The sequence below is a fragment of the Podarcis pityusensis genome, assembly GCF_964106645.2.
Source record: "Podarcis pityusensis genome assembly, chromosome: 18".
Classification (NCBI taxonomy): domain Eukaryota; kingdom Metazoa; phylum Chordata; class Lepidosauria; order Squamata; family Lacertidae; genus Podarcis; species Podarcis pityusensis.
In genome coordinates this window covers 8,680,918-8,705,524 of record NC_138043.1, presented here as the reverse complement: position 1 = coordinate 8,705,524, position 24,607 = coordinate 8,680,918, and the positions used below count along the sequence as shown (strand labels likewise).

At 47.3% G+C, this 24,607-nt stretch overlaps 1 protein-coding gene across 11 annotated transcripts in view; it reads right to left on the bottom strand.

Annotated features, from left to right (window-relative positions):
* PTPRS (protein tyrosine phosphatase receptor type S) overlaps positions 1–24,607 on the bottom strand; it is a 186,295-nt gene that overhangs the window by 103,713 nt on the left and 57,975 nt on the right. For 6 of the 11 annotated variants that reach the window (XM_080988709.1, XM_080988716.1, XM_080988711.1 and 3 more), the window contains exon 5: positions 19,819–19,929. In XM_080988709.1, the coding sequence (XP_080844835.1) occupies positions 19,819–19,929 (111 nt within the window). Of the gene's footprint in view, positions 1–19,806; positions 19,930–24,607 lie in introns of all 11 variants that reach the window. The other 5 variants (XM_080988706.1, XM_080988712.1, XM_080988710.1 and 2 more) reach the window with 1 other exon arrangement.

The window sequence follows — 24,607 nt, the reverse complement described above, 5'->3', positions numbered from 1 at the left end:
CCTTTCCAAAAGGGAAGGAAGACCCACCTACCCATTAGGATAGCGGTTGCAGAAAGTGCTGTTTTTCTAGGGAAAAAAGTACTCACCACGAAGGCCTCCCTCGGTCTCTTACAATGGCACCCACATGAGAGGTGCCATCACTGAGCTTTGGTGGAAAGAAGAAGCAGCCCTGTTTGCGGATCCTGCGCCCCTCCAGATGCCGCTGGACTAAAACTCCCACCGTCCCCGGATGGGAAATGGACACCTACAACATCTCTGGCGTGGGGGCACAGCTTACCCCTCCCTGAGCTAAGAAGAAGCATTCTCTGGTCTCAGGAGGAAATGCCTCTCCTAAATGAGTCATTCTTCCCTCTCTTGCATGGAGCAGGATGCTTCTCAGGGTCAGGAATTAGGAACCTGCAGCCTTTGAGATATTGTGGAACTACAATGCCCATCATCCACAGCCAGGCATGTCCAAAGCCCATTTCGGGGGCCTAATCCTGCCCGCTGGTCGGTTTAATCCGGCCTCTGTGGCAGTTAATTTTCTAGGATAAAAACCTCAACAACTTCAACCCTAAAAAAAAGCTCAGCAACTGGAATCCTAAAAAAGGTCAACAACTTTGGTTGGCCCTTTGGTCGGCCCTCACGGCCCTTCACTTCATCAAATCTGGCCCTCTTTGAAAAAAGTTTGGACACCACTGTACCTTGGCCACTGGCCATGATGGTTGCAGGGACTGGTGGGTCTTGGGAGTCCAACAAATTGGGGGCCGGCCAGCCGGCCTGAGGCTTCCCCATCCTAGCATCTGGTGCAGATGTGGGCTACAATGAACATCTGCATGGGCTCAAAGCCCTGGTCTTTTCTAGAAATGTCTCCTAAGGGAGACTGGAGGGACAGAGCAGTTCTTGCCGCAGCCCCCCAAAACTTAAGGCAGGTAAAAATACAGTGGTACCTCGCAAGACGAATGCCTCGCAAGACGGAAAACTCGCAAAACGAAAGGGTTTTTGGTTTTTTGAGTTGCTTCGCAAGACGATTTTCCCTATGGGCTTACTTCGCAAGACGGAAACGTCTTGCAAGTTTGCTTCCTTTTTCTTAAAACCGTTAATACAGTTGCGACTTGACTTCGAAGAGCAACTCATAGCACGCGGTGTGGTAGCCTTTTTTGAGGTTTTTGAAGACTTTGGTGATTTTTGAAGCTTTTCCAAAACTTTTCCGACACCGTGCTTCGCAAGACGAAAAAAACCGCAAGACGAAAAAACTCGCGGAACGAATTAATTTCGTCTTGGGAGGCACCACTGTAGGTGGAATTGGGAGCTGGGTGGGAGGGAAAGGGGGCTTGTTCCCTGGAGGTGGCCAAAATCTAGCCTGCAAACCGGATGTGGGGAGTTCACAAGGGTGTCCTCTCTGGGTGGTGGTGGTGAGGGGTCCCCCCTTTCTTGTCCTCACCCCACCCCCACCCCCGCCTCCACGAAGCGACCCAGAGGTGTGCACGGCGAGAGGGAAAAGATGAGAAACTCTAATGAAATTTTTGTGGTTTTCGGGCAGTGAAACCCTAACGAAGCCTCTTTGAAAGGTCTGACATGATTCCATCAATAGATGCAGCTCTCAGAATCACAAACATCATGCAAAAGAGAAGAATGGAGAGAAGAGAACGAGAGAGGAAGAGGAGGAGAAAGAGAGAGAGAGAGAGAGAGAGAGACAGAGACAGGGGGGAGGAGGAAAGGAGAATGGAGAGCATTGGAACTGGTTTGTGGGCCACTGCAAATGCCCACATGGGTAAGGAAAATAGAAAAAGAGACCAGGAGAGAGAGAGAGAGAGAAAGAGAAAGAGAAAGAGAAAGAGAGACAGAGAGAAGGGTTAAAGGTCAGGGGGGGGAACCCACTTTTAAAAAATGCTGCATACTCATTTTATTTATTTTTTCTTGCCGATGTGAACCAATGCGCAGTAGGTTTTAACATTGGCACATCGCAGCCCTGGCATAATAATAATAATAATAATAATAAAACAATTGATAATAATTATAAGAGGAAGGAAAAACAAGTCCATGGAAACGGGCAACTTCGAGAACGGAAACAAACAAACGAAAGAATGGATGGATGGATGCCCAGTGCACCTCCTGGGTGGAAGGACGAAGCTTTCCAGACCTTTAAATGGGGTGGGGGGTGGGGGCAAAAAGGGCAAGGAGAGGGTGCTTTTTCCAGGGTGGGGTGGGAGCAGGCAGGGGTGGGTCCATATTTTATTTTGTTTTTTAAATTTTGTAGGAATTCTGAAAATCTCCTGTTCTCCCAGTGGCCCCAGAAGTGGGTGGGTGGGTGGGGGCAGTGATCTAAAGGCTGTGGAACCGGTTTCTGGGTGGGGGCCCTGCAATGTCCAGGGCCCTGCTGCAAGAGAAACACCCCCCACCTCGATTTAGAAAGCCTGTCTTACAATTTTATGAAGATTTCAAAGTAATCCCTCCAGCAACCTCACTAGGTTGTATTCAGCCTTAAGCTCCACTCCATAGCTGTCAACCGTCCCTTATTTGGCGGGAAAGTCCCTTATCCCAGCGCTGTTTCCCGCTGCTGTCCCTTATTGATGATGTCCCTTAAATTTCCCAGGTTTCAAAGGAAGCAGCTCCTCTCCCTCCCTCCCTGCCGGCCAGGGAGGAGGGAGGCTCCAACTGTGTTGCTTGGCTGCGTTGCTCACCCAATAAGGAGCCTAAGAACGACTGGGGGGTGGAGCTTGCATGCCTTGTGCCAATCAAATCGGCCGCGTTGCCTGGGGACTCGCCTTTGCTCAGCGCTTCCCAGCGGAGAGGTGACGGTGGTTTTCCTTGCTGCATCCCCTTTGCTGGGTTGCTGCGCTGTGGGAACCACCACATGAGGCTTCGTTTTGGCTGCTGGCTGGGCTTTCTGCCTTTGGCTTGGAGGGGCTCAGAAGTCGAACATACCTGTGCCTGGAAAATACCTTCTTTTGGCTGCTGATCCCTTATTTTCGAGGCTGCTGGTCCCTTATTTTCAAATCTGTAAGTTGACAGCTATGCTCCACTCATTACAGTGGGCTTGTTACAACGCAGCTTCCTATATTCCTATTTAAATCGTCCCCTCTTACTCTGAACCATGAGGGTTAAGAGACTTATCTGTTCAGGGGAAGGAACGCTCTACCTCAACTGGAGAGCATCTTGGGACTGGATTCAATTCCTGGCATCTCCATGTAGGACTGGAAACGCCCCTTCTCTGAAACACTGCAAGGCTCTTCCAGCCAGTGGGGACTATGCTAAATTAAATGGCCCAAGGTTCTGCCTATCATCTAAATGCTTCTGCACACTGCTGCCTCCCAACATGATCTTAACTAGGGATGACAATCTGCGACCTTCTAAACGCTCTTGGACTACAATTCCCATCATCCCTGAGTCTTGTTGGTTGGGGCCGATTGAGAGTTGTAGTCCAACAACGCTTTGGAGTGACACAGATTCACCTCGAGAGATGGAAGTATGAGTGTGAGGGAATCTCAGCCTCTTCCCCCCAAAAATATTCCTTTTGAGACTAAATATTGCCTTCTCTGCTTGGGATACTGTCCAAATCCAGCCACAAGTGGCAGTTCAGAGAAATAACAGGTATTTTTTAATGGAGCCCATTTTTTTGAGTTAAAATGGAGAGACGGACTTTGGAGAACGAAGGGAAGAGGGGCAGAGAGAGAGAGGGAACCGGTTGAAGGAATGCAGGCGGGAAAAGGGGCAGGAGGAATGAGCTTTTTAAAAAATTTCTGCGGGGTTTGGGAACCCAGTTTTTGGGAAGGGATGGGAGTAACAAGGGAAAAAGCAAGGGGAAGAAAACTTCGGAGGTATTCAACTGACTGGAGAGTTCAGGTGGAAAACAAATGGCAGGAATGAATGCAAAAACACACACACCTAAATAATAATAATAATTGGAAACACAACAGGGGAACTGAACGGAGACTTGCACTGGCGAGGGGAGGGGGGGGGGGGAGAAAGGGAAGAAGGAAGAAAGAAAAGAAAGAACAAACCAGAATTAAGTAAAACAGTTACCATAGTTCAAAACAAAGACCAGTGCTGTGAATCGAAGTCTGAAGGGAACCCCAATCGTTGTTCTCAAGTTAGCCAGGGGGGTGAAGAGAGCGTTTCAGCACTCTCCTGGCAAAGTGGCCGGGAAGGAAGGAAGGAAGGAAATGTTCCCATGGGGGGGGGGGAATGGGGAGGCGTTCACATTTAGTGTGAAGCAATTCACGATACCCCCCCTCTCCTGATGATCATATGGTTGACTGGGAGGAAAGGGGAGCATATTTATGCAAAAGCTGGGGAGAGGAAGGTGGAAGAGAACATTTGGAGTGAAGGTGTCATAAAAAGAACTACAAAACAGAAAATATGGGTTCAACACCATCTCAGCTCCCTGTCATGAGGTGGAGAGGCTACAGAAGTCATGGAAGGCTTCCAGGTTAAGGACATCTTGAGAGTGCCCAAAGGTGGTTTATTTCCCCACTGTTAAACTACTCTGGACGGTTAGGCTCTGTGGTTTAAACCAACCATGGTTTACTGTTAACATTTGAAAATAGCAAACGGTGGTTAGTTTAAACTATGGTTTTATTGCGGGGGAAGTCAGGATCAAACTGTAGCCCGTGACCCTGGCAAGTTTAACTAACCAGTTTCCAGTTCGGAGGTAAAGATTAACAATGACTGGTCAAGAACAGGAAGCAGGTGGTTCTGGTCTTTTCCTTGGAGTCGCATACCTCCAACTCATCTCCTGGGTCTGCGTTCCTGTGCAACTCACATGATTCATGCGAGATCGTGGGCCCGAAAGACACAATTTTGGGGGGTTGTGCTCTCACAGCACCCCAAAACATGTGTTTTTGGACAAAAGGTGTTTTTTTAAGTGGCTCAGTCGGTTGGACTCTACAATTCCATGGTTCTATGGGGTATTTTTTAACTGATAGTTTTACTGATTGATTCTTTCTGTAAACTGCTTAGACGTTTCTTTTCTTTTTTCTAAATCAAGAGGTGTGTAAGTTTTATGAAATAAACGAATGAATAAAACTCACATCAGTCCCAGTTGTGGTCCAAAATAGCTGGACGGCACCCGATTATCTGGGCACTGTAGGGTGGGGGCACTGTTGTTGTTGTTTTTTAACAGAATTGTAGAGTTGGAAGGGACCACAAGGATCATCTAAGTCCAACCCCCTGCAATGCAGGAATCGTTCACCCAACACGGGGCTCGAACCCTCAACCCTGAGATTTAAGTGTCTCATGCCCTGCCAACGAGCCAGGATCAGAATCCAAAGTTTGATCTTGGCTTCTCAGGGTAGTTTACGCTAGCCAGTTTGGACAAAACGACAGCCGAGCTTACTTCAAAACGGGCATGAATACATTCACACCATTTAAAGCATTATCGATAGAACCTGAAGCAACCATGGCTGCCCCCCAAAGAATCCTGGGATATGTAGTTTCTGAAGTAGGCTGAGAGTTGGTTAGGAGGCCCCAATTCATCTCCAGGAGCGGTTTAACAGTCAATATCTTTTCACAGGGGATTTCAGCTCCATGGGAAGGATGGATGGGGAGGGGGTTCTTCCTAACAACTCTTAAGAAATGATAGCCCCCACCACTTTTGTGAGAGAAGCCACGGGTCTTTGAAGAAGCACCATAACCCTTTAAATCAGCCTTTCTCAACCTGTGGGTCCCCAGATGTTGTTGGACTAGAACTCCCATCACGCCTAGCTAGCAAGGCCAGAGCTCAGAGACGATGGGAATTGTAGTCCAACAACATCTGGAGACCCACAGGTTGAGAACCGCTGCTTTAAATTATGGGTAGGCAAACTAAGGCCCGGGGGCCAGATCCGGCCCAATCGCCTGCCAAATCCGGCCCGCGGACGGTCTGGGAATCGGCGTGTTTTTACACGAGTAGGGTGTGTCCTTTTATTTAAAATGCATCTCTGGGTTATTTGTGGAGCAAAATTCATTATTATTTTTTTCAAAATATAGTCCGGCCCCCCACAAGGTCTGAGGGACCGGCCCCCTTGCTTAAAAAGCCTGCTGACCCCTGCGTTTAAATGGATGCTGCTAAGGTGGCCCAAGTCTTGTTCATGGAGACCAAACCACAGTTTAGTGTGCAGGCAGTGCCAAGTGCCACGTTACGCTAGACTGGAACCGGAAAAGAGAAGAGGTCTTGCAACTTGTAATTTTATCTCTACAGCTTTTCTTTTATGGGAGGGGAGAGGTATAGCTCACTGACAGAGAACACACTATGTGTGCAAAAAGTCCTGGGGTTGTTTTTTTTGGGGGGGGGGAGAGATAAAGGTTGAGAGGACTTTCTCTTGGCCTGAGACTCTGGAGAGACAGTTTCCAGTCAGCTTCTAAAAAACCCTGTGCTGTTCTTACTTATTTCACCTGGATGAGAACCAAAAGGATCCATGAGGGGTTGAAGGGAGAAAGCAGGAGGGGAGGAAGCTTTATTTTTTGCTTTTTACAGACCTGCTTGTAGAGGAACGGAGAGTCGAGGTTTGTCGGGCAATGGTGACCCCTGCAGCCTGCCCTGAGACCGAACTCCCATGCTGGAAGGAAAGTGCTGAGGAAGGTTCTGATTCCATTCTCTCCCTGCTGGTTTTTTGCTTTATGATAATCATTTCTCCCCACCGTGCCCAGATCACCCCCCCAACCCGGATTCATCCAGATTTTACCATGGAAGAGGAACAATTTGCAAGGGATTGTAAAGGGTTGGGAACGTGGAGAAGAGGGTGGGGTAGCCTTTTGGGCGAGTTCTCGTCGCTTCAAACCCCGATTCACGTAGAAAATCAAGTCAAAATTAAGACAGGAAGGGAAAGGTAGGTAGGTAGGTAGGTAGGTAGGTAGGTGGGAGGGAAGGTCATGGGTCGGGGTTGGGGGGAGAGGAGAAAAATAAAGTCCATGTGAAATTAAAACGTGGTAAAATAGAAGTCAACTGCAATTGTAATGACATAAGGAACGGGCGGGAAATAATTGTGCTTTGTTTTGCGTTTAATAAAATTTAAAATAAAAAAAAATACTAAAACAACCACACAACGGAAAAACCAAAAGAACACCAAATCAAAACTGAAGGGTGATTGGTTGAGAAAGCACCAAAGGAAACCGAAATGGTCTTAAACATTTTGACACCCAGCAAGCCCATAGCTCCGAATGAGGTGAGAAGGCGGACATTATTAGCATTTTGGGCAAGACAGAGGAGTCCGTTCTGTCTTACTCCAAAATGAGGAGGGGGGGAGGAAAGGGGGGGCAAAATAATGTGCAGCCTTGATATACATATTTGTAGTGAATATTAGATTACACCTGTCCCGTCCCTTCGCAAACAGGTGATTTGTGGGTACCTCTCTACTCCTTCTTCCTTTCGTCTCCCCCTAAATGCAAATTTCGGCTATGTTGCCTGTCATAAGCGGGATATGAGTGGAATTATTTACCCTGTACCCACAACGATGGGTTTCTTTCCTTCCCCCTTTAACAATTAGCGTGTTGGCTATCCAAATACAGGAACTCACGGGAACTGTTCTAAACGCCCACCCCAATTTGGTTGTTCAGCTGGTTTCCTTTTTCGTGTATCGGTTGGTTCATTTTGCACGACGGGCAAATGGGATCATTTGGAAGTCAAATTGGATCCCAGCCGGATGCTCCGATCAACACCCCCCAAATTAAGGGTGGCATTTGTTAAAAATGGTGGTTGTTGTTTTGTTTTGTTTTTTCGTCTGCCGTGTGTGTGACAAGGTGTAATCTAAATTCCCCACCCACCCCCCTAAAAACAAAGAGAACAGCAATGCAAAAAGGGATAATAAGACAAAAGCAGGCAGAGGATTTCGAAATCACAAATAGCACAGTGTTCCTGCAGCAAGTAATTTGGTCTTAAGGCATTTACTCCCCTGAAACTCTTGAGAAATCCTTCTGCAGAAACAGAGTGTTAATTTAACTGATTCTCGTTAAAGTTTTGTTCAGTATCTTTTCAGCTCAGATAATACTGATTTTAAAAGTAGCAGGCTTTCCAAAAATAGCAGGGGGCATTCCACTTACCCCGTGACCAATTCTCTTTCTTTCTTTCATTCTCTCTCTCTTTCTTTCTCTCTCTCTCTCTTTCAATGCAAATGTGGAGATGACTGAATTTTAATAAATAATACCGCAAGAGACAGATCTCTCACCCTGAGTTCCAGAGATCAGGGTAGAAAGCTGGATGGATGGCTTGCACCCAACTAAATCCTACTCAAGAGTAGACCTACTACAGTTAATGGTTAGCTGTGTCCTTTAATTTCAGCAGCTCTGCTCTGAGTAGGACCGACACTGAAGACAACCCATAACTGGCAAAGTTTTCCCTTACTTTCTGTATTCTAGATACCTCCCTGGTGTCCCTTGTTTGCAGGTGAGGTGGGAGTGGGGAATTCCTCAGTGGGGGGGGGCGTTGTGTGTGGGGGGGGTGTTTAAAGAGATGCACCCTGCAAAAAAAACCCCAACCTAACACTCCCTTAAAAAAAAAAAAAAGGTAAAGGACCCCTGACAGTTAAGTCCAGTCGCAGACGACTCTGGGGTTGCGGCACTCATCTCGCTTTACTGGCCGAGGGAGCCGGCGTTTGTCCGCAGTTTTTCTGGGTCATGTGGCCAGCATGACTAAACCGCTTCTGGCGAAACCAGAGCAGTGCATGGAAACGCCGTTTACCTTCCCGCCGGAGCGGTACCTATTTATCTACTTGCACTTTTGGCGTGCTTTCGAACTGCTAGGTTGGCAGGAGCAGGGACCGAGCGACGGGAGCTCACCCCGTCGCAGGGATTCGAACCGCCAACCTTCTGATCGGCAAGCCCAAGAGGCTCAGTGGTTTAGAAGACAGCGCCACCCATGTGCCTGCACCCTCCCTACACCAAAGCAATAATACTGAGAACTTGGGGGGGGGGGGAGCAAAAGGTGTCATGCCAAAAAGGTAAATAAATTCAAGGGACTAAATCTGGAGCACAGGTATGCGGGGAAAAATCCAACAACTTTACAAAGAGGAAGCCAATGGACGAGAGAATTGCAGTAATAACCAAGCAACCTCTCAATGTAGCTTTGCAACACTGAATGCTAATGTCACATCAATGTGTGCTGACTGGATACGGCCTCCAAATGCACCACAGCAGTGAAATACTGAGATATGGTCACCCCCAAAGCCTCGATATCCTGAAGACAGTTTGGTTATTACTGCAGGAGCCCTAAGAAGATCACAGCTGGATCAGGGTCCGAATAGTCCAACAGCTGGATCAGGGTCCGAATAGTCCAACAGTCTCACAGCGGCCACCCAGGCATTCTACTCCAGGCATAGGCAAACTTGGCCCTCCAGATGTTTTGGGACTACAACTCCCATCATCCCAAGCTAACAGGACCAGTGGTCAGGGATGATGGGAATTGTAGTCCCAAAACATCTGGAGGGCCGAGTTTGTTCTACTCACTGTAGGCCATGGACTTGATTTTTGTAAAGTTTTTGCTTTATTTTTCATAGGCATGTTACAGAACATACGTGTTATTTTTTTCGTAACGGGCCTGGCTGGTTTATCTACAATGGGCAGGTTATCCTTGAATGGTCCTTCCTCCAGAGGTGGTGTTTTTCAAAACTTTCTACCCTCAGGAGGCCTCCCCAATGATGTTATATGAAGACGCTCAACTCTCCCCTGAAGGGGCATGGACCAGGGGAAGTTAATAAGTGGTATCTTTGAAGATGAGCTTAAAAACTGAGGACCTCCGATAACTCTGAGGATTTTTATGTGGGGCAGACTAAAAAAAACCCCAAACAAACCACACTACTCTGTGGGAAGAAATCCTAGTGGAGGAATCCATAGGGCAGGGAAGTTCCCAGACTGCAAAATTCATGTTTCTGCTTTTTTATTTTTTAAGAGTGGGAGATGTTGACATTCCAACAAAATAATCTTCATGCAGGTTTGGCCTTCTCAAATTCCTGCCCTCACTTGGTTAGCACTGTAGCCTTAACCCCTTACTCTAGCACAAGGTATAAGTCAGCCCCTCGCCTCAAAATATTTTACACTGCAGGCTCCATCCATCTGCTGGATTCGGAACATGTCAGCTGTGCTTAAGTTCCCACCAAAATAAGTGGGGGCTTAAACGTCAGGGGTTTCATCCAACGAAGTCCTACTCAGAGTAGACTCATTGGAGTTAGTTGTCCTACATTACTTAGGTCGTTAATTAGTCGGGGTCTGCTCCACATAGGACCAACCCCAAGCCATGAGTACACTTGCCCCATAGCTTTGACAAGACCCAATTTCAACTAAGCCTGGGATCTGGGCCCTATATATTTCATTTATTTTCCACATTTCTAGAATGTGTGCAGAAGACTCTAACTCTGGAGGGTTATTGCTGCCTCGAACCCCTACGGCAGCCGTCGCCGGATTGGTGCCCTGCAGAGATTTTGGACCACAACTGAGGCTTGCGACTTGCCTGAAAGGTAGCTCACATTGCCTTGCAAGCTCACTTCACCCATCACCCTGTCCTCTAGCTGCGGTAATCATTTGCAAAACCCAGTCAAGAGGACACTAAGTGAAGCCTTGCTAATTAATCTCCGAAGGAAAGGGCAAGTGGGGTCAAGGATGCCTTGGTGCAAGGAAGAAACCTCTATTGTTTCATGAGAACATTGGATGAGCTGCGCTGGTCCAGATCAAATGTCTATCTAGGGACTCTTCTGGGAAGATTGTGGATACCCAGAAACTGGCGTTCAGATCCATACTTTGGATCCCCTGCTTTTGGGCGTTCTGGGGGTGAGGCACACGCCCCCCCGAACCCCAGAAGCGAGGGGAGCATCTCTGAAAGGATGAAGTGTGTGCATGTAAAAGCGCCAGCACCCAGGCGTTCTTGAGCATAGAAATACCAGCATCTTTAGAGAAAGACAGACAGAGAGAGAAAGAGAGAGAGAGAAAGAAGGAAAGAGAGAGGAAGAGAAAGCGAAAGTAGAAGAGAGAGGAAATAATAATGAGACAGATAACTGTCAAAGCTGCACCGGATTTCTCAATAAATAAATACACAAACAGATCGACCACACAGCTTTAATACCTGTACCTTAGGAACTTGCCCACTGGGTTTTATAAGGCTGTCATCTTTGTCATAATTAAGGAAATAGGAGTATATAGAAGAGGGGTGGGGTTTTTTGGGGTGGGTGGGGGGAGATTTGGGAATGCCGGAATACGTGTGTGTGTCTGTGTCTGTCAGTCAGTCAGTCAGAGAGAGCCATTTATAAGAAGCAGCAGACCCTTCAAAAGTTTGCAGTGGGGAGTCTTATCAAAATGATGCTGTCTGAAGTGTGTACAAGGGTGGGGCACTTTACTTATTTATGTATTATTATTATTATTATTTATTAAATTTGTATACTGCCCTATACCTGCATGTCTCAGGGCGGTTCACGAGATAAAATCATGATATTAAAAAGACATAAAGGTAAAGGTACCACAGACCGTCTGGGGTTGCACGCTCATCTCACTTTACAGGCTGAGGGAGCTGGCGTTTGTCCGCAGTTTTTCCAGGTCATGTGGCCAGCAGGACTAAGCCGCTTCTGGCGAAACCAGAGCAGCGCACGGAAATGCCGTTTACCTTCCCGCCGGAGCGGTACCTATTTATCTACTTGCACTTTGGCGTGCTTTCGAACTGCTAGGTTGGCAGGAGCAGGGACCGAGCAACGGGAGCTCACCCCGTCGCGGGGATTCGAACCGCCGACCTTCTGATCGGCAAGTCCTAGGCTCAGTGGTTTAGACCACAGTGCTACCCGTGTCCCCCCCCCAAAGGCATACTACATAATAATAACAAAAAAAAACAACAAGAAAAACCCAGTAACCTCCTCCCAACACATTTTAAAAGGGCACTGAATGTCAGTCAGTCCAAGGCCTGGTTGAAGATGAGTGTTTTTGCCTGGCGCCAAAAGGTGTCTAATGAAGGCACCAGGCGAACTTCCCTGGGGAGAGCATTCCACAGACGGGGAGCCACTGCAGAGAAGGTCCTGTTCTTGTGTTGCCACCTTCTGGACCTCTTGAGGAGGAGGCACAAGAAGTTGATGCCAGGGTCCAGGTTGGTTCATATTGAAAGAGGCGGTCCTTGAAGCGTTGTGGTCCTGAGACGTTTAAGGCTTTATAGGTCAGTACCAGCACTTTGAATTGGGCCCAGAAATTAATTGGTAGCCAGTGCAGTCGGACCAGGACCAGTGTAATATGCTCAAACCGTCTTGCTCTGGTGATCAACTGGGCCGCTGAATTCTGCACTAGCTGAAGTTTCTGAACCATCTTCAGAGGCAGCCCTACATATAACGTATAATCTAACACCCTATGATGATTCCGTCCTGCAAATACAAAGGAGTTCAAAGTTTAGCTTTAAAAATATCCAAAATGCAGATGGTTTCCAGGGGTATTCATGTGGCACCCATCTCAGTCACATAAGAAAGTCCATCAGGGTGGATTACTCTCTGGAACTCTCTGCTACTTGATATTAGACAAAGGCCTTTGTGCTTCTTCTTTCTTGGTGCCTGTTGAAAACTTTGCTCAGGCACGCCTACCAAGACATGTAAGTTGAATGTCGCTTTGAATTGGTTTACTCTGAGCAGGACTTTGTCCCCATCTGCACTGTATATTTTAAGTTGTAAGGAGACCCCCCATTCTTGATTGATTGCTAAACCACTCTGGGAACTATAGCGCCCCGAGGGGCTCTTTAACAACTCTCAGCACCCTCAACAAACTGCACTTCCCTGATTTCTGGTTCTCACCCAGGGAGGCAAAGTTAATTTTGTCAAATAAATAATGTGATTTTAATCTGTTCCACTGTTGATCTTAATCCCTTTGGAAGCTTTCGACAGTTTTCACTGATCCTTTAAACATTTATTGTAAACAGCTTAGGGGTTTTTGCTGCAACCGAGTGGCATATAAATTCAAAATAAGAAAAAGAGCCCAGGGTGACAGGTAACCCAGCCCTGAACTAAAAACGGCAGGAAAGTGGTCCTTATCAGATGCCGCCTGCCTCAGCCAACATGGCCGACGGTCAGGGATGATGGGCAGTGTAGTCCACCAATATTTTGGAGGGCCACGCAGGCTCTCCATCCCTGGTGCAAAGTCTCAGAAGGCCGTCAGCCTCAACGGGTGCGATTTTGTTCTGTGTGGAAGCCCAGGCACTTTGTGGGGAATCTTGAGAATAACCAGCGGTTTAGCTGAAGCTTTCAAAGAGAATTCTTTAATCCTCCTGCTGCGATGTACTTTCAAACAGGGCGCTGAAAGAGACGTTTATCGGCTTATTTTAAACGTTCGCAACCTTTGCAGACAGAGTCTGCATTTGCAATGCAGTCTTGACCATGGGTTGGCAAACTAAGGCCCAGGGGCCGGATCTGGCCCAATCGCCTGCCAAATCCGGCCCGCGGACGGTCCGGGAATCATGAATAGAATGTGTGCTTTTATTTAAAATGCACCTCTGGGTTATTTGTGGGGCACAGGAATTCGTTCATTACTATTTTTTCCAAAATACAGTCCGGCCCCCCACAAGGTCTGAGGGACAGTGGACCAGCCCCCTGCTGAAAAAGTTTGCAAAAGTTTGCAAGAGCATAATGATTTGCAAGTGTGTTTTTCTGAGTGATTAAAACCACTTTGGTGCGGTGGTTATCCGGAAGCGATTAAATTTAAGGAAAGTAAACTTCTGGTTGTGTAATGGGAGTCCAGGATTGTTCTGAGAACTTGAGGGCAACGCTTAAGTTCCCTTTTTAGCAGCCCATGAAATGTAAAGCTCAAGTTCATTTTGGGACCGCCTAGCTGAGACCCCCCCTCCCCTCGTCCCGGGAGGCTGTTCCTCAGACAGGCATTAGAGCTGTGTGGCTGCAATATTATCGGGCTGGAGGTTGTTAAATCGTCAGAGGGGTGTGGGTTGGGGGGGGGGTAGATTTTGAGGAGGGGGTAGAAGAAAGGGAAGCAGGAACACTGGCTTTTTTCCACAATGCAATTGGAATAAAATTACAGCACAGCATAACCGATCGAAACCAACCGACTGACAAACCGACAAAGGAAGGTTTTTTTAAAAAAAGAAAAAAAGAGAGAAACGAAAAAAAGCAAAAAACGAAAATCAAAATGTTTAAAAAGAAATAAATTTGCAGGTGGGGGGGAAAAGGGGAAAAAATTCCACTGATAACGTAAAAAAAAAAGTTCCTTTGAAATTATATGTATATATGTATATATATATACACACGCACGCACACTCACGCACACAATTTGAAAGAACAATAAAAATTTAAAAGGGGGCGGGAGAAACGAAATAATATTAATTTTAAAAAAATAAACGGAAAAGGACCGTCATGCAAAAGATCGTTGCCTCGTAAACATTCTCCTGTCATGCAGATCAGGCCCAAAATGTCCATACAGCAAGGTAACCATGACGACAGAAAAAAGTGCACACAGAAATGCAACCAACGGATGCAGAAGAGAGAGCTCACACGTCCCACAATGCAACTCAACTCATCTCCAACGAGACCCGAGAACGAAGAGGGGGGGGGGTCTCGCTTTGTCAACTTTTTTTTTTATAATATATAAAATATATATATAGATATATATATAAATGCAGAGATTTTCTTTCTTTTTCTCTCGTTTTTTTTTAAAAAAAGAATATTCAATCATATATATATATATATTCACCATTTTATTTTTATGTTATTTATTAATTATTATTTTTTTCAAAAAAGATATATCGCAATAGTAAGATATAGGATTATTTATATATTTCTCTCTTTTTTAATTTTTTTATTTTTTTTTTAATTTTTTTTAATTAAGAAATGTAAAAATATGTGGGTAAAGAAAGTAAAAAAGGAAAAAAAAAAACCACACCAACCTTCTCGTAGCTCTGAGGAATGTTTTAAGGGGGTTTGATGCAGAACACAATGACATGAGAAGAGGAGAGAAGAAAAATAAGGGAAACACAGAGAGAGTAAAAAAAGGCCTTCACGGCTGGCAACTGCAATTTCAATTGCTTTCCTTTCCTTTCCTTTCCTTTCGTATTTCCGCCTTTTAACTTAAAAAAATAAAAATATCGAGCTAAAAAAAGTAATATATATCATCTCAAAATGTCCATTTTTAATTTTTCCAGTGACCGTCTTCCCCCACCACATTTAGCCACGTGACCCCCCTCCCTGTGTTAGCACGGCCCTTCCTTGCCAATTCGGCAGGAATGACCCCCCCGGCACCCCATCAGACCCTCCCCCCACCCCCACCCCCACCGGTGGATTCTAGCCTGCATCCACAGATCTGGCAAAAGCCCCTGCAGCTCAGAGAAAGGGAGGTTAAACAACATTTACAGAACGGCACCCCAAACAAAAGAAAAAAAATGATGTCTTCTCCTCCGTTTCCACCTTGGCACTGTCAGTCGTCGTCCAGGAAGTTCCAGCCACCCACCCGAATATTTTGAGGTGCCCTCGAAAACCCCTCCAAGGCATGTCTTCATGGGAACTGCAGGGGAATGGAGGCGGTGCAATCCTGTCCCCGCAACCCTGTGCCAATCCAGGTGAGTTGCACCTGGATAGAAGCGCTGCATCTGTCTCCCTGGGCTCACTCACCAGGTAAGAGAACGGCGGCTCGCAATTCGACCTGGTCCCTTGGAATATTTGGGGGCTCTTTATTATTATTATTATTATTATTAAAAAAAGGATGCTGTTTCCCGTGCTTCTGGTTTATTGTGAAGCTGCCAAGCCCATTTCCCGGCGCCCATTCAGACATGCCTTAAAAGCCCCGCCCCTTCCAGCTCAGGCTCCTCCCCCCATCCAAACTCATTCAGACATGAAGGGGGTGGACGGAAGTTCCCTATGGTGGTTAAAATTACTAATGACAACAGGAAAAGGGCAGAAATGGGGAGGAACACCAAACAGTGCAAACACCCTACTCTGTGCACCTGAAATTCCATTTTTGGGAGGGGATAAAAGCATATTATGGGAGAAACAGTTTGAAAAATCGGTAGGAGGGGGAAACAACAACCAGAGACCCAGCAATCATGTTCAAGGCTCTTTGGAAATAATGATAGAAAAGGAAAATAATGCTAATACTGATAAGGCCCCAGTCACACAATCCAAACCATTTCTCCCTTTTGCGCGATTATCGTAAAACACAATAAGGAAGCAGAAGTTATTAGAGAGAGCACTCCGTTGTCCAGGTGAACTTCCAAAGGTGAGCTTCTTGCCCCATCTACGATGCGAGGTGCTGCCTGACTCTACGGAAGACCTTACGTTTTGAACCCAAACAGATGTCTCCGTAAACACATGCGCCACACCTGTGGCTTTCCAAAGCTGGGTTCGAAACAGTAAGCAGCTCCTGAGGGGAGCTTGCGCAACCTGCGTCATTCAGTGATTATTCTGCACTTGGAAAGAGCTAGTTTTTCAAATCATTTCTTCTCTGGATTCCTAGGAGGTGAAGGACAGGTTGGGCAGGTGTTGTAATATTGTGCAATGCTGGTATTACCCCACCAGGTGCCGCTACTGCGTAGTGCTGAGCAAGCAACAACATAAAGCATTGATATTGGGGAGAAAGAGGTCTGTCTAAATTTCAGAACAAAGAGGAACTCGTAAATTTGGCCCACTTTTCTGACACTTTGGCCAGTCCCCACAAAAGATATCGGGTTTTAGACTGCTTTTTTTTGGGATGGTTACCATCGCTCACCGCTCCAACGTTTTCCGTGACTGAGTGGGCCAAACCATCGCAGCTTTGTAGGGGAAGAATGAAGCGTTTTTCACAAAATTAAGCAACTGAATTGAACAAATGGGGCGAGAGAAAGCTCCCGATTTCTGAACTGTGGCAGGTTAAAATTCTCAACCCACAGAAGACCCACGAAGGAAGGGACAAACCCACATGAGTCTTGGATCATGTGAGCTCGGCCCTCGAGGCCTGAGATTTTACCCACGGCACAAAAACTCTTGAGAAACATTTCCTTCAGCACAGCGCCAGATGTTACGCTCTACGTTGCTGGTTGCATCAACAATGGAGGCAACGGACATCATTTCTCATTTTTTTGTCATTGGGCCACAACATCAACAACATCAACACTAACAGCAGCAGCAGCAGCAAACAAAGACAAAAGCCTCCTTTAAAAATTTAGCTTGGGTGTAAAAACACACACACACACACAAAAAACCCAGAAAATAAGCAGTGTTATCAGGCATGTGGCCCCAAGCAGACTGGAAAAAGAGGTCACTTTACTGCAGTGTTAGACATTGAAACTTCTAAAGGCCTGTATGGCTTTCGATCTACTGTGGTGCATGAAGCTGACCAGCCATGGACTGGTCCATAGCAGAGACGCCAACAACCTCATTGCCCCAGGTAGTGAAAACAAGGAGGCTTATCGGGTATCTAGTGGGAGGCTGGGGAAACCTATGCTTACGAGATGACGGAAGGGTGTACTCCTAGGAGATATCTAGGACGGCCGCAGCTTCCAGCATCCATAGTTTGAAAGGGATGCTCGGTTTGGCAAGTCATTGGTACAGAAAGTTATTTTAATTTTTGTGCTCCTGACATCAGACTGGAAAGAGGAAGAAAAAGTGTTGCAGCCTATCTCTTCACAATAACTGCAAGAGGGATCCCCCAGCGCCCCACTTCTGTTGAGGAGAGCGCCCTTCTGATCGGAGACGATGAGGACCCATTTTGTCTGTGCTCAGGCTTCCAAAAACACTCCCCAAAAGGGGAGTTTGTCAAGCCTTGACGGAACGGCGTGAGCCTATGAGGGCTGGGGCTTGGGAGACCCCTGGCTGGACCGTGAGACTCTATACTCTGATGGTGGTGAACAGGTTCAAAGTCACTTCTGGCCATTTGGGGCAGGGGCCTTCCAAGAACCCCAACGCCACCTGATTCGTGCAGCCGTTTGAACCTCACTCAGACCACAGCTCTGTTGGACCACAATTCCCCATTATCCTTGACCACTGACCCAACTGGCTGCAGTTGGTGTGTCTGTAGCACAACAGCAACTGGAGATCCAAGGGACACTGATGTAGACTCTGAAACACGTCTTTTAGGGGGTTTCAGCATCCCTTCGCACACGGTGTTGTGTTTGTGCACGATTTTGTCTAAGCACCTGGCAGGGTTAGATCCTGGGCTTTTGCTAGGTGGCTCATGGAATCACATACGAAAAGGGGTTCCCCTCCCTTTTTAAAAAAAAGTGGGGTGCTGTTGTTGGGACAGCTTGAAAGGTCAGGTGTTTGATCATAATTCTGTGGCGGGACTGCACAACTCTCCTTAAAACATTCCTTTACAGCATCCATCACCAACTTGGTGCCCTCCAGACATTACTGTTTACTGTAGTCTAGCAGTGTTTCTCAACCTGTGGGTCCCCAGATGTGGTTGGAATACAACTCCCATCATCCCTGACCTCTGGCCTTGCTAGCTAGGGATGATGGGAGTTGTAGTTCAACAACATCTGGAACCCACAGGTTGAGAAAGGCTGGTCTAGAGGAACCTAGACCTGGGGTCTATAAAGGTAAAGGGACCCCTGACAGTTAGGTCCAGTCGTGGCCAACTCTGGGGTTGCGGCGCTCATCTCGCTTTACTGGCCGAGGAAGCCAGCGTACAGCTTCCGGGTCATGTGCCCAGCATGACTAAGCCGCTTCTGGCGAACCAGAGCAGCGCATGGAAACGCCGTTTACCTTCCCGCCGGAGTGGTACCTATTTATTTACTTGCACTTTGATGTGCTTTCGAACTGCTAGGTTGGCAGGAGCAGGGACCGAGCAACGGGAGCTCACCCCGTCGCGGGGATTCGAACCGCCGACCTTCTGATTGGCAAGTCCTAGGCTCTGTGGTTTAACCCACAGCGCCACCCGCATCTCTTAAAGGTGATGTACAGGAATAAATAAATAAATAAGGATGTACCTCCGGCCTCAAGGGAGGAAAAAAGGAGGATGGCCGCATTACGAACCAAATCCGAATTATCAGGGAAAGCCTGATCCACACTGCAAACAAAGACCAGCTTTAACAACTGGTTTACATCTTGGTGTGTGAGGATTTGTGGGAATCCCAGTACTTTTGGCACCCCTGCCCCCTCCTTCTGGGTAGACTACAATTCCCATAATCCCAAGAGGAAGGGTCCAGGAAGGTGTGAGTGTATTAAAAGTTGGCCTTGGGAGACTTGCCTCTCTCATTTCTTGCAGTCCCATGCCAGTTTGGCTGAGCCAATCGGCCCAGTAATAATGTCTAAATGGCGGAGAGGCTCACGACCAGCCCATGTGTTGGCTACCACAATGGTGGTAGCAAAAAAACCACCTTTTTTTGACAGGGGGAACAAAAAGAGCAAGGTATATTTTTAGGCGGGCTAGAGAGAAAAACACAAGAGTTTAGAAGTAAGGGCAGGGTGGCAGCTCCTTGCTTGGGGCACTTGCACACCCAACCGCTCCCTCCGCTGGCGCAGTCCATGCAAACTCACAAGAGTTGTAGGAAGGGACCCAAAGGGTCATCCATCCCAACCCGCTACATATGTAGCTCAGGTTGGTGTGGGATATTTACAGGGGCAGCTCCAGGTTCGAGCCACCCCTTGGCATGCCCTAGTGTTGGTTGGGAAAAGTGGGGAAACTGAGCCAGTTGTTAGCCAGAGGCCTCCTGCAGTGTAGGTGCAGACCCATATATTAGACATTTCCTCCTGCTCCCCAGTGCATATTCCCACACAGTTGGGTCTCTCCAATGTCCAGCCAGGCTCTGGGTCACCCGCTTGTCTTCGATATGGACTTTGCAACCCACCCCAAACACCTTCTGGATCTTGAGAAAAAGAGAAACGCAGCAAAAAACAAAAGCCTTCAGCGGTGTGTGCGCACGTGTAGGCTGGGTGGGGGGAGAGGAGTTTGGAGAGGATGGCATTTGCCACTCTTGCGAGTCACGGCGTTCCCTACCTCTCACATATAGGTTTGCGGGTGAGGAGTAGCGCACACCGGCGCTGTTGCTGGCCACGCACTCGTACTTCCCCTGGTCCGTCTCTTCGCTGCTTTCGATCTGAAGGCCACCTGGAAACGGGAGGAGGGTCCGGGAGCGGGGAGAGGAAGGAGATGTCAGGAAACGTGTTAGTTCAGAGGACCAGCAGCCCAGGAGGGAAAGGGCAACCTCTTCCCCGCTTCCCTCTCCATCGCAGCTCAACGCTTCCGGCGCTCACTCGGTGCTTCATCTTACCGAAAAGCGGCGCCCTGCTGCGATCCCAAGGAGGCTTACTCACCAGCTGGGCTCAGTGGGACTTACTCGCTAGTAAGGGCACGCAGGATTGCGACCCCAGCATGCTCTTGTTCGCATAGCATAGGTCATGGGTGAGAAGTGGTAGCCACTTGTGGACATGGGCTTGGTTCACATTATTCATTCTTCTCTCACCATCGATAGCTCTCCTATCTATCTATCTATCTATCTATCTATCTATCTATCTATCTGTCTAGGATCTTACATTACGGCTCTCCCCAGCCAGCGTACGATTCTCAAGCTCTCTCTCCTCCTCTGGCGCAGATGCATGTTTCAATTGTTGCGCCTGAGAAAAGTTGTTAATGCTAATTATGGTTTATCTGCTCTGAACACCAGACCTGGAAACTGTGGTTAACGTTAACCATGGTTTATCTACTCCAGAGTTTGGATCCAGGAAGTGTGGTTAGTGTTAACCATGGTTTACGTGTTCCATAGTTTAGACCTGGGAACTGTGGTTAGTGTTAACCATGGTTTATGTGTCTCATAGTTTAGACCTGGGAAGTGTGGTTAGTGTTAACCATGGTTTACGTGTTCCATAGTTTAGACCTAGGAACTGTGGTTAGTGTTAACCATGGTTTATGTGTTCCATAGTTTAGACCTGGGAACTGTGGTTAGTGTTAACCATGGTTTACGTTTTCCAAAGGTCAGGCCTGGGAAGTGTGGCTAGTTTAGCAGCAACCATGGTTTATCTGGGCAAGCCAGGGACATCAACCAGTGCCTGAAGTTGATTTCTTCCAACAAACCATAGTTAAAATGAACGCTTGCCATACTCTGCCCTGGCTGAGACATCTTGCCAACTAACTGTGCAGTGAGTTCAAACTGGAAACAGATGTTTGCAATCCCCTCCGGGAAAGAGATGGGGGTTGAAGAGTATGCAAACCATACAGTCGTGAACACAGTGCTTAGTGCTATGTGCATGCCAGACTGCAGCCCGATGCAGGAATTTGCATAAACTGAGCTCTCCATCTAGAAAAATGCGAGCCAGCAGACTAATAGGTGTCACATAGCTTCAAAGGCTTATAATGCGCTCTCTCAGCTCAGGCTAACCCTCTAACTTCACCACAAAATCGGCAGAGGCGGCAGAGAAAGCAGGTGGTGCCGGCCACTCCTGGAGAGGAGGAGGATGAACATCCTTTGTCCATATTCTTCACCCTCTGTTCCCTAGCTTTACAGACCTCTGTCCAAGACCCCACAAAAGGATAAGTCTATCAATGGTGAAACAGACCCTCCATGTTCAGAGGCACTGTTGCTAGAGACCAACAGTGGGAGAGGAACACTGTAGGCTTTCCAGAGGTAAATTATTATCCTTGGTCTGATCCAGCGGAGCTTCTCTTAAGACATTTGAGATATATTTTCCTCCTCCTCCCCCCCTCCATTTTTACCAGAAAATACAAATACAATTGCATTAATTTCCCAATTCACGTGTTCCGGACAACAGTTTCGGGTTCAATTTAAACCTTACCACTTTTGTGGACTGTGAAGGGGAAATGATTTAATAACGGGAGTGATTTTATAATAGTCTTAGGAACCGCAAGGAAAACCAGATATACACCTTCGGTGCTTCTTGGCGCTATGTTTGAGCCCACATCATAAATTGCAAGTGTGGCGGGGAGCTTGGGAAGTCTTCCTCCCCTGGCCCCTAGAGGACCTTGGGAAATCTTCCTCCCTTGGCCCCCGACAGACACAGCAGCCAGTTCCATCCATCCAGCCAAGGAAGAAAGAGAATTATACATGTATTGAAAATAAATGCAGAATTGAGGGAAGGAAATAAATGGGGTGGGGGTGGGGGGTGAAGTCACAGAAGACAGGACAAGAGGCAGGACAATAAATAAATACCCACAACAGTGAAAGGCTGACAAAACTCCAAGATTGTTATTAATATATATATATTTTTTAAAAAATCAAAAACCACACAACTAACACGGAACAAGAACTGGTTATAATTGAGAGGTTGAGGTGGCAAATAGGCTAGCAGGGAAAGTGAGCGCCGTGTGGGGCGGGTGTTTTGTGTGTGTTTGCGGAGGGTGTTTTCTTACCTCGGATCGGAGTACCTTCTGCAAGGAAAAACAAAAGAAAAAAGAAAAACAAAACAGAAGTGAAAACGAGCGGGGAGGAAAATAGTGGGAGTTTTTTTGTTTTTGTTTTTCGTTTCCCTGGACGTGCCAGTGGGAGAAGGGACCCTGAGGAGAAGGAAGGTTAGGATTCTCTTGGTTGGAGAATTTCTAACGCTGTCCTATTTTGAGTGGGTCGGGAAATGTAGAAGTACCGTATTTTTTGCTGTATAAGACTCACTTTTTCCCTCCTAAAAAGTAAGGGGAAATGTGTGTGCATCTTATGGAGCGAACGCAGGCTGCGCATTCACCCAAGAAAGCATCAATGGGGAGGAGCCAACGCCTGATGGTCTAGTGCGGCTGCTTGGCAGGTAGAACGTCCCAGGCTCAATACCGGTCATCTCACTGGTCAACAACTTTGGGTCAGGAAGCAGTTAAATAGGAAAGGCCTCTGCCAATCAGACAATTCTGGGCAATGTTATAAAACGGCAGCTTTTCGTCAGGACACCTGCTTTGACTGCAGAAGGTCCCAGGTCCAATCTCTGCTTACAAGGAACCCTTCGCTGCACTAAACTCTGAGCTGCTGCCAGTCCGAGCACAGAACAATGGCCCAGGTGGGTAAGCAGACTGACTTGGAAAGAGGCAGCTTCCTACGAACCATGGGACAACAAGGTGAGCCACTCTCCACGTGCTCAGAGGCACTGTTATCCTCCGAGGATGGGTCGAAATGGACATCCAGCATTGAACCCAACACCCCAGTCCAAATAGCTTCATGGGCGTTCTCCTCAAGGTTTGGGTTCAAAAAGCCTTCCTCATAAAACTGTAGGATCCTTCCCCTGCTCCCAGCCCCCACTGGCTTTCCAAGAGATTGCTGCACATCTCAGTCAAGAAAAGTATTGTTGTAAGAAGATCTCTAGGGTTTTACTCCCATCCTGAAAACAGAGCAGGTTTTGCAAAGCACGGCCCATTCTTTCAAGTCCAAAAAACTCCCCCTTTGCAGAATCTCCAAATATTGGCATTCCCCGGTCTTGCTAAACATCACCAATGTCTGCAGCAGAGGCATCTTGCTGAAAAATCTACGTCTGCCCTGAAATAACCGGCTTTCCTTTGTAAGAGTTTAAATGTCTCTAACACACTCTCTCCCCCCAAACTTCCTAGATGAATGTGCCCTGTTTTCAGGATAGGGGTAAAATAAATCACCTAGTTATTATGATTAGTTAGTGTCAGCTGGGAGGGGATAGGGCGAGATGTTATTTGGTTAAAGCTGGTTAAGGTTCTAGTTAGAGGGAGCCAGTTTCCGGCTGAAGAACAGGTTACAAAAAACGGGAATCTACAGAAAGGCGTTAGTTAGCGTCTAGTTAAGGTTACTAGCTAGTTAATGTTAATCAAAGCAAGGTATGCTCGCTGGAGGAAACAGTTTGGAAAGAAAAGAAAAGGAGTAAGGAAAGGGAGGGGGCGTTAATTTGGGCAAATCTCTGCAGAGAAACAGCTGGGGTTTTTTAAAAAAGGCAGCGAAAGAGAGAAAGCGAGGGAGAGAAGAGGAGAAAATTAGCAGAGGGTTGTGGATTTATTCAGTGGAAATAGAACAGCCTTGAACTCATCTTTCCGTCTCAGAAAATCAGGCCTGGAAACACATGCAAAAATCTGCCATCTGTGACAACAATCTGGAGCAATGCGGGGAGAGGACCAGTGGGGAGAAGGGGGGGGGGCGGTGATGGTCTATGGGGGTCTGACTCACTTGAAAGGCATCTTTGCTGCATCACTGGTGTGCTAGCGCACAACAACTATTTCCAATAGGAACAAATTATCTGGAGCCTACGAGGGCATTCAGGGGGGGCGAACATCAAACTTGGGTCTGGGGGGGGGGGAGAGGAAAGAGGGGTCCCCAGTCCCAAAATGGCAGTGTCCAACTGGCATGGCCAAAAACCATCACCTCTGCAAACCAGTGCAACCCCAGTGACAGCTTGTGTTGATAATCTTTGTGAATATCCAGGCTGCCACCCCCTTGCCCTGCCTTCAGGTCAGAAAACTGGGGTCTATAAAGGTAAAGGGACCCCTGACCGTTAAGTCCAGTCACGGATGACTCTGGGGTTGCGGCGCTCATCTCGCTTTATTGTCCGAGGGAGCCGGCGTACAGCTTCCGGGTCATGTGGCCAGCAGGACTAAGCCGCTTCTGGCGAACCAGAGCAGTGCACGGAAACGCCGTTTCCCTTCCCACCAGAGCGGTACCTATTTATCTACTTGCACTGGCATGCTTTTGAACTGCTAGGTTGGCAGGAGCAGGGACTGAGCAACGGGAGCTCACCCCGTTGCAGGGATTTGAACCGCCAACCTTCTGATTGGCAAGCCCTAGACTCTGTGGTTTAACCCACAGTGCCACCTGTGTCCCAACTGGGGTCTATACTTG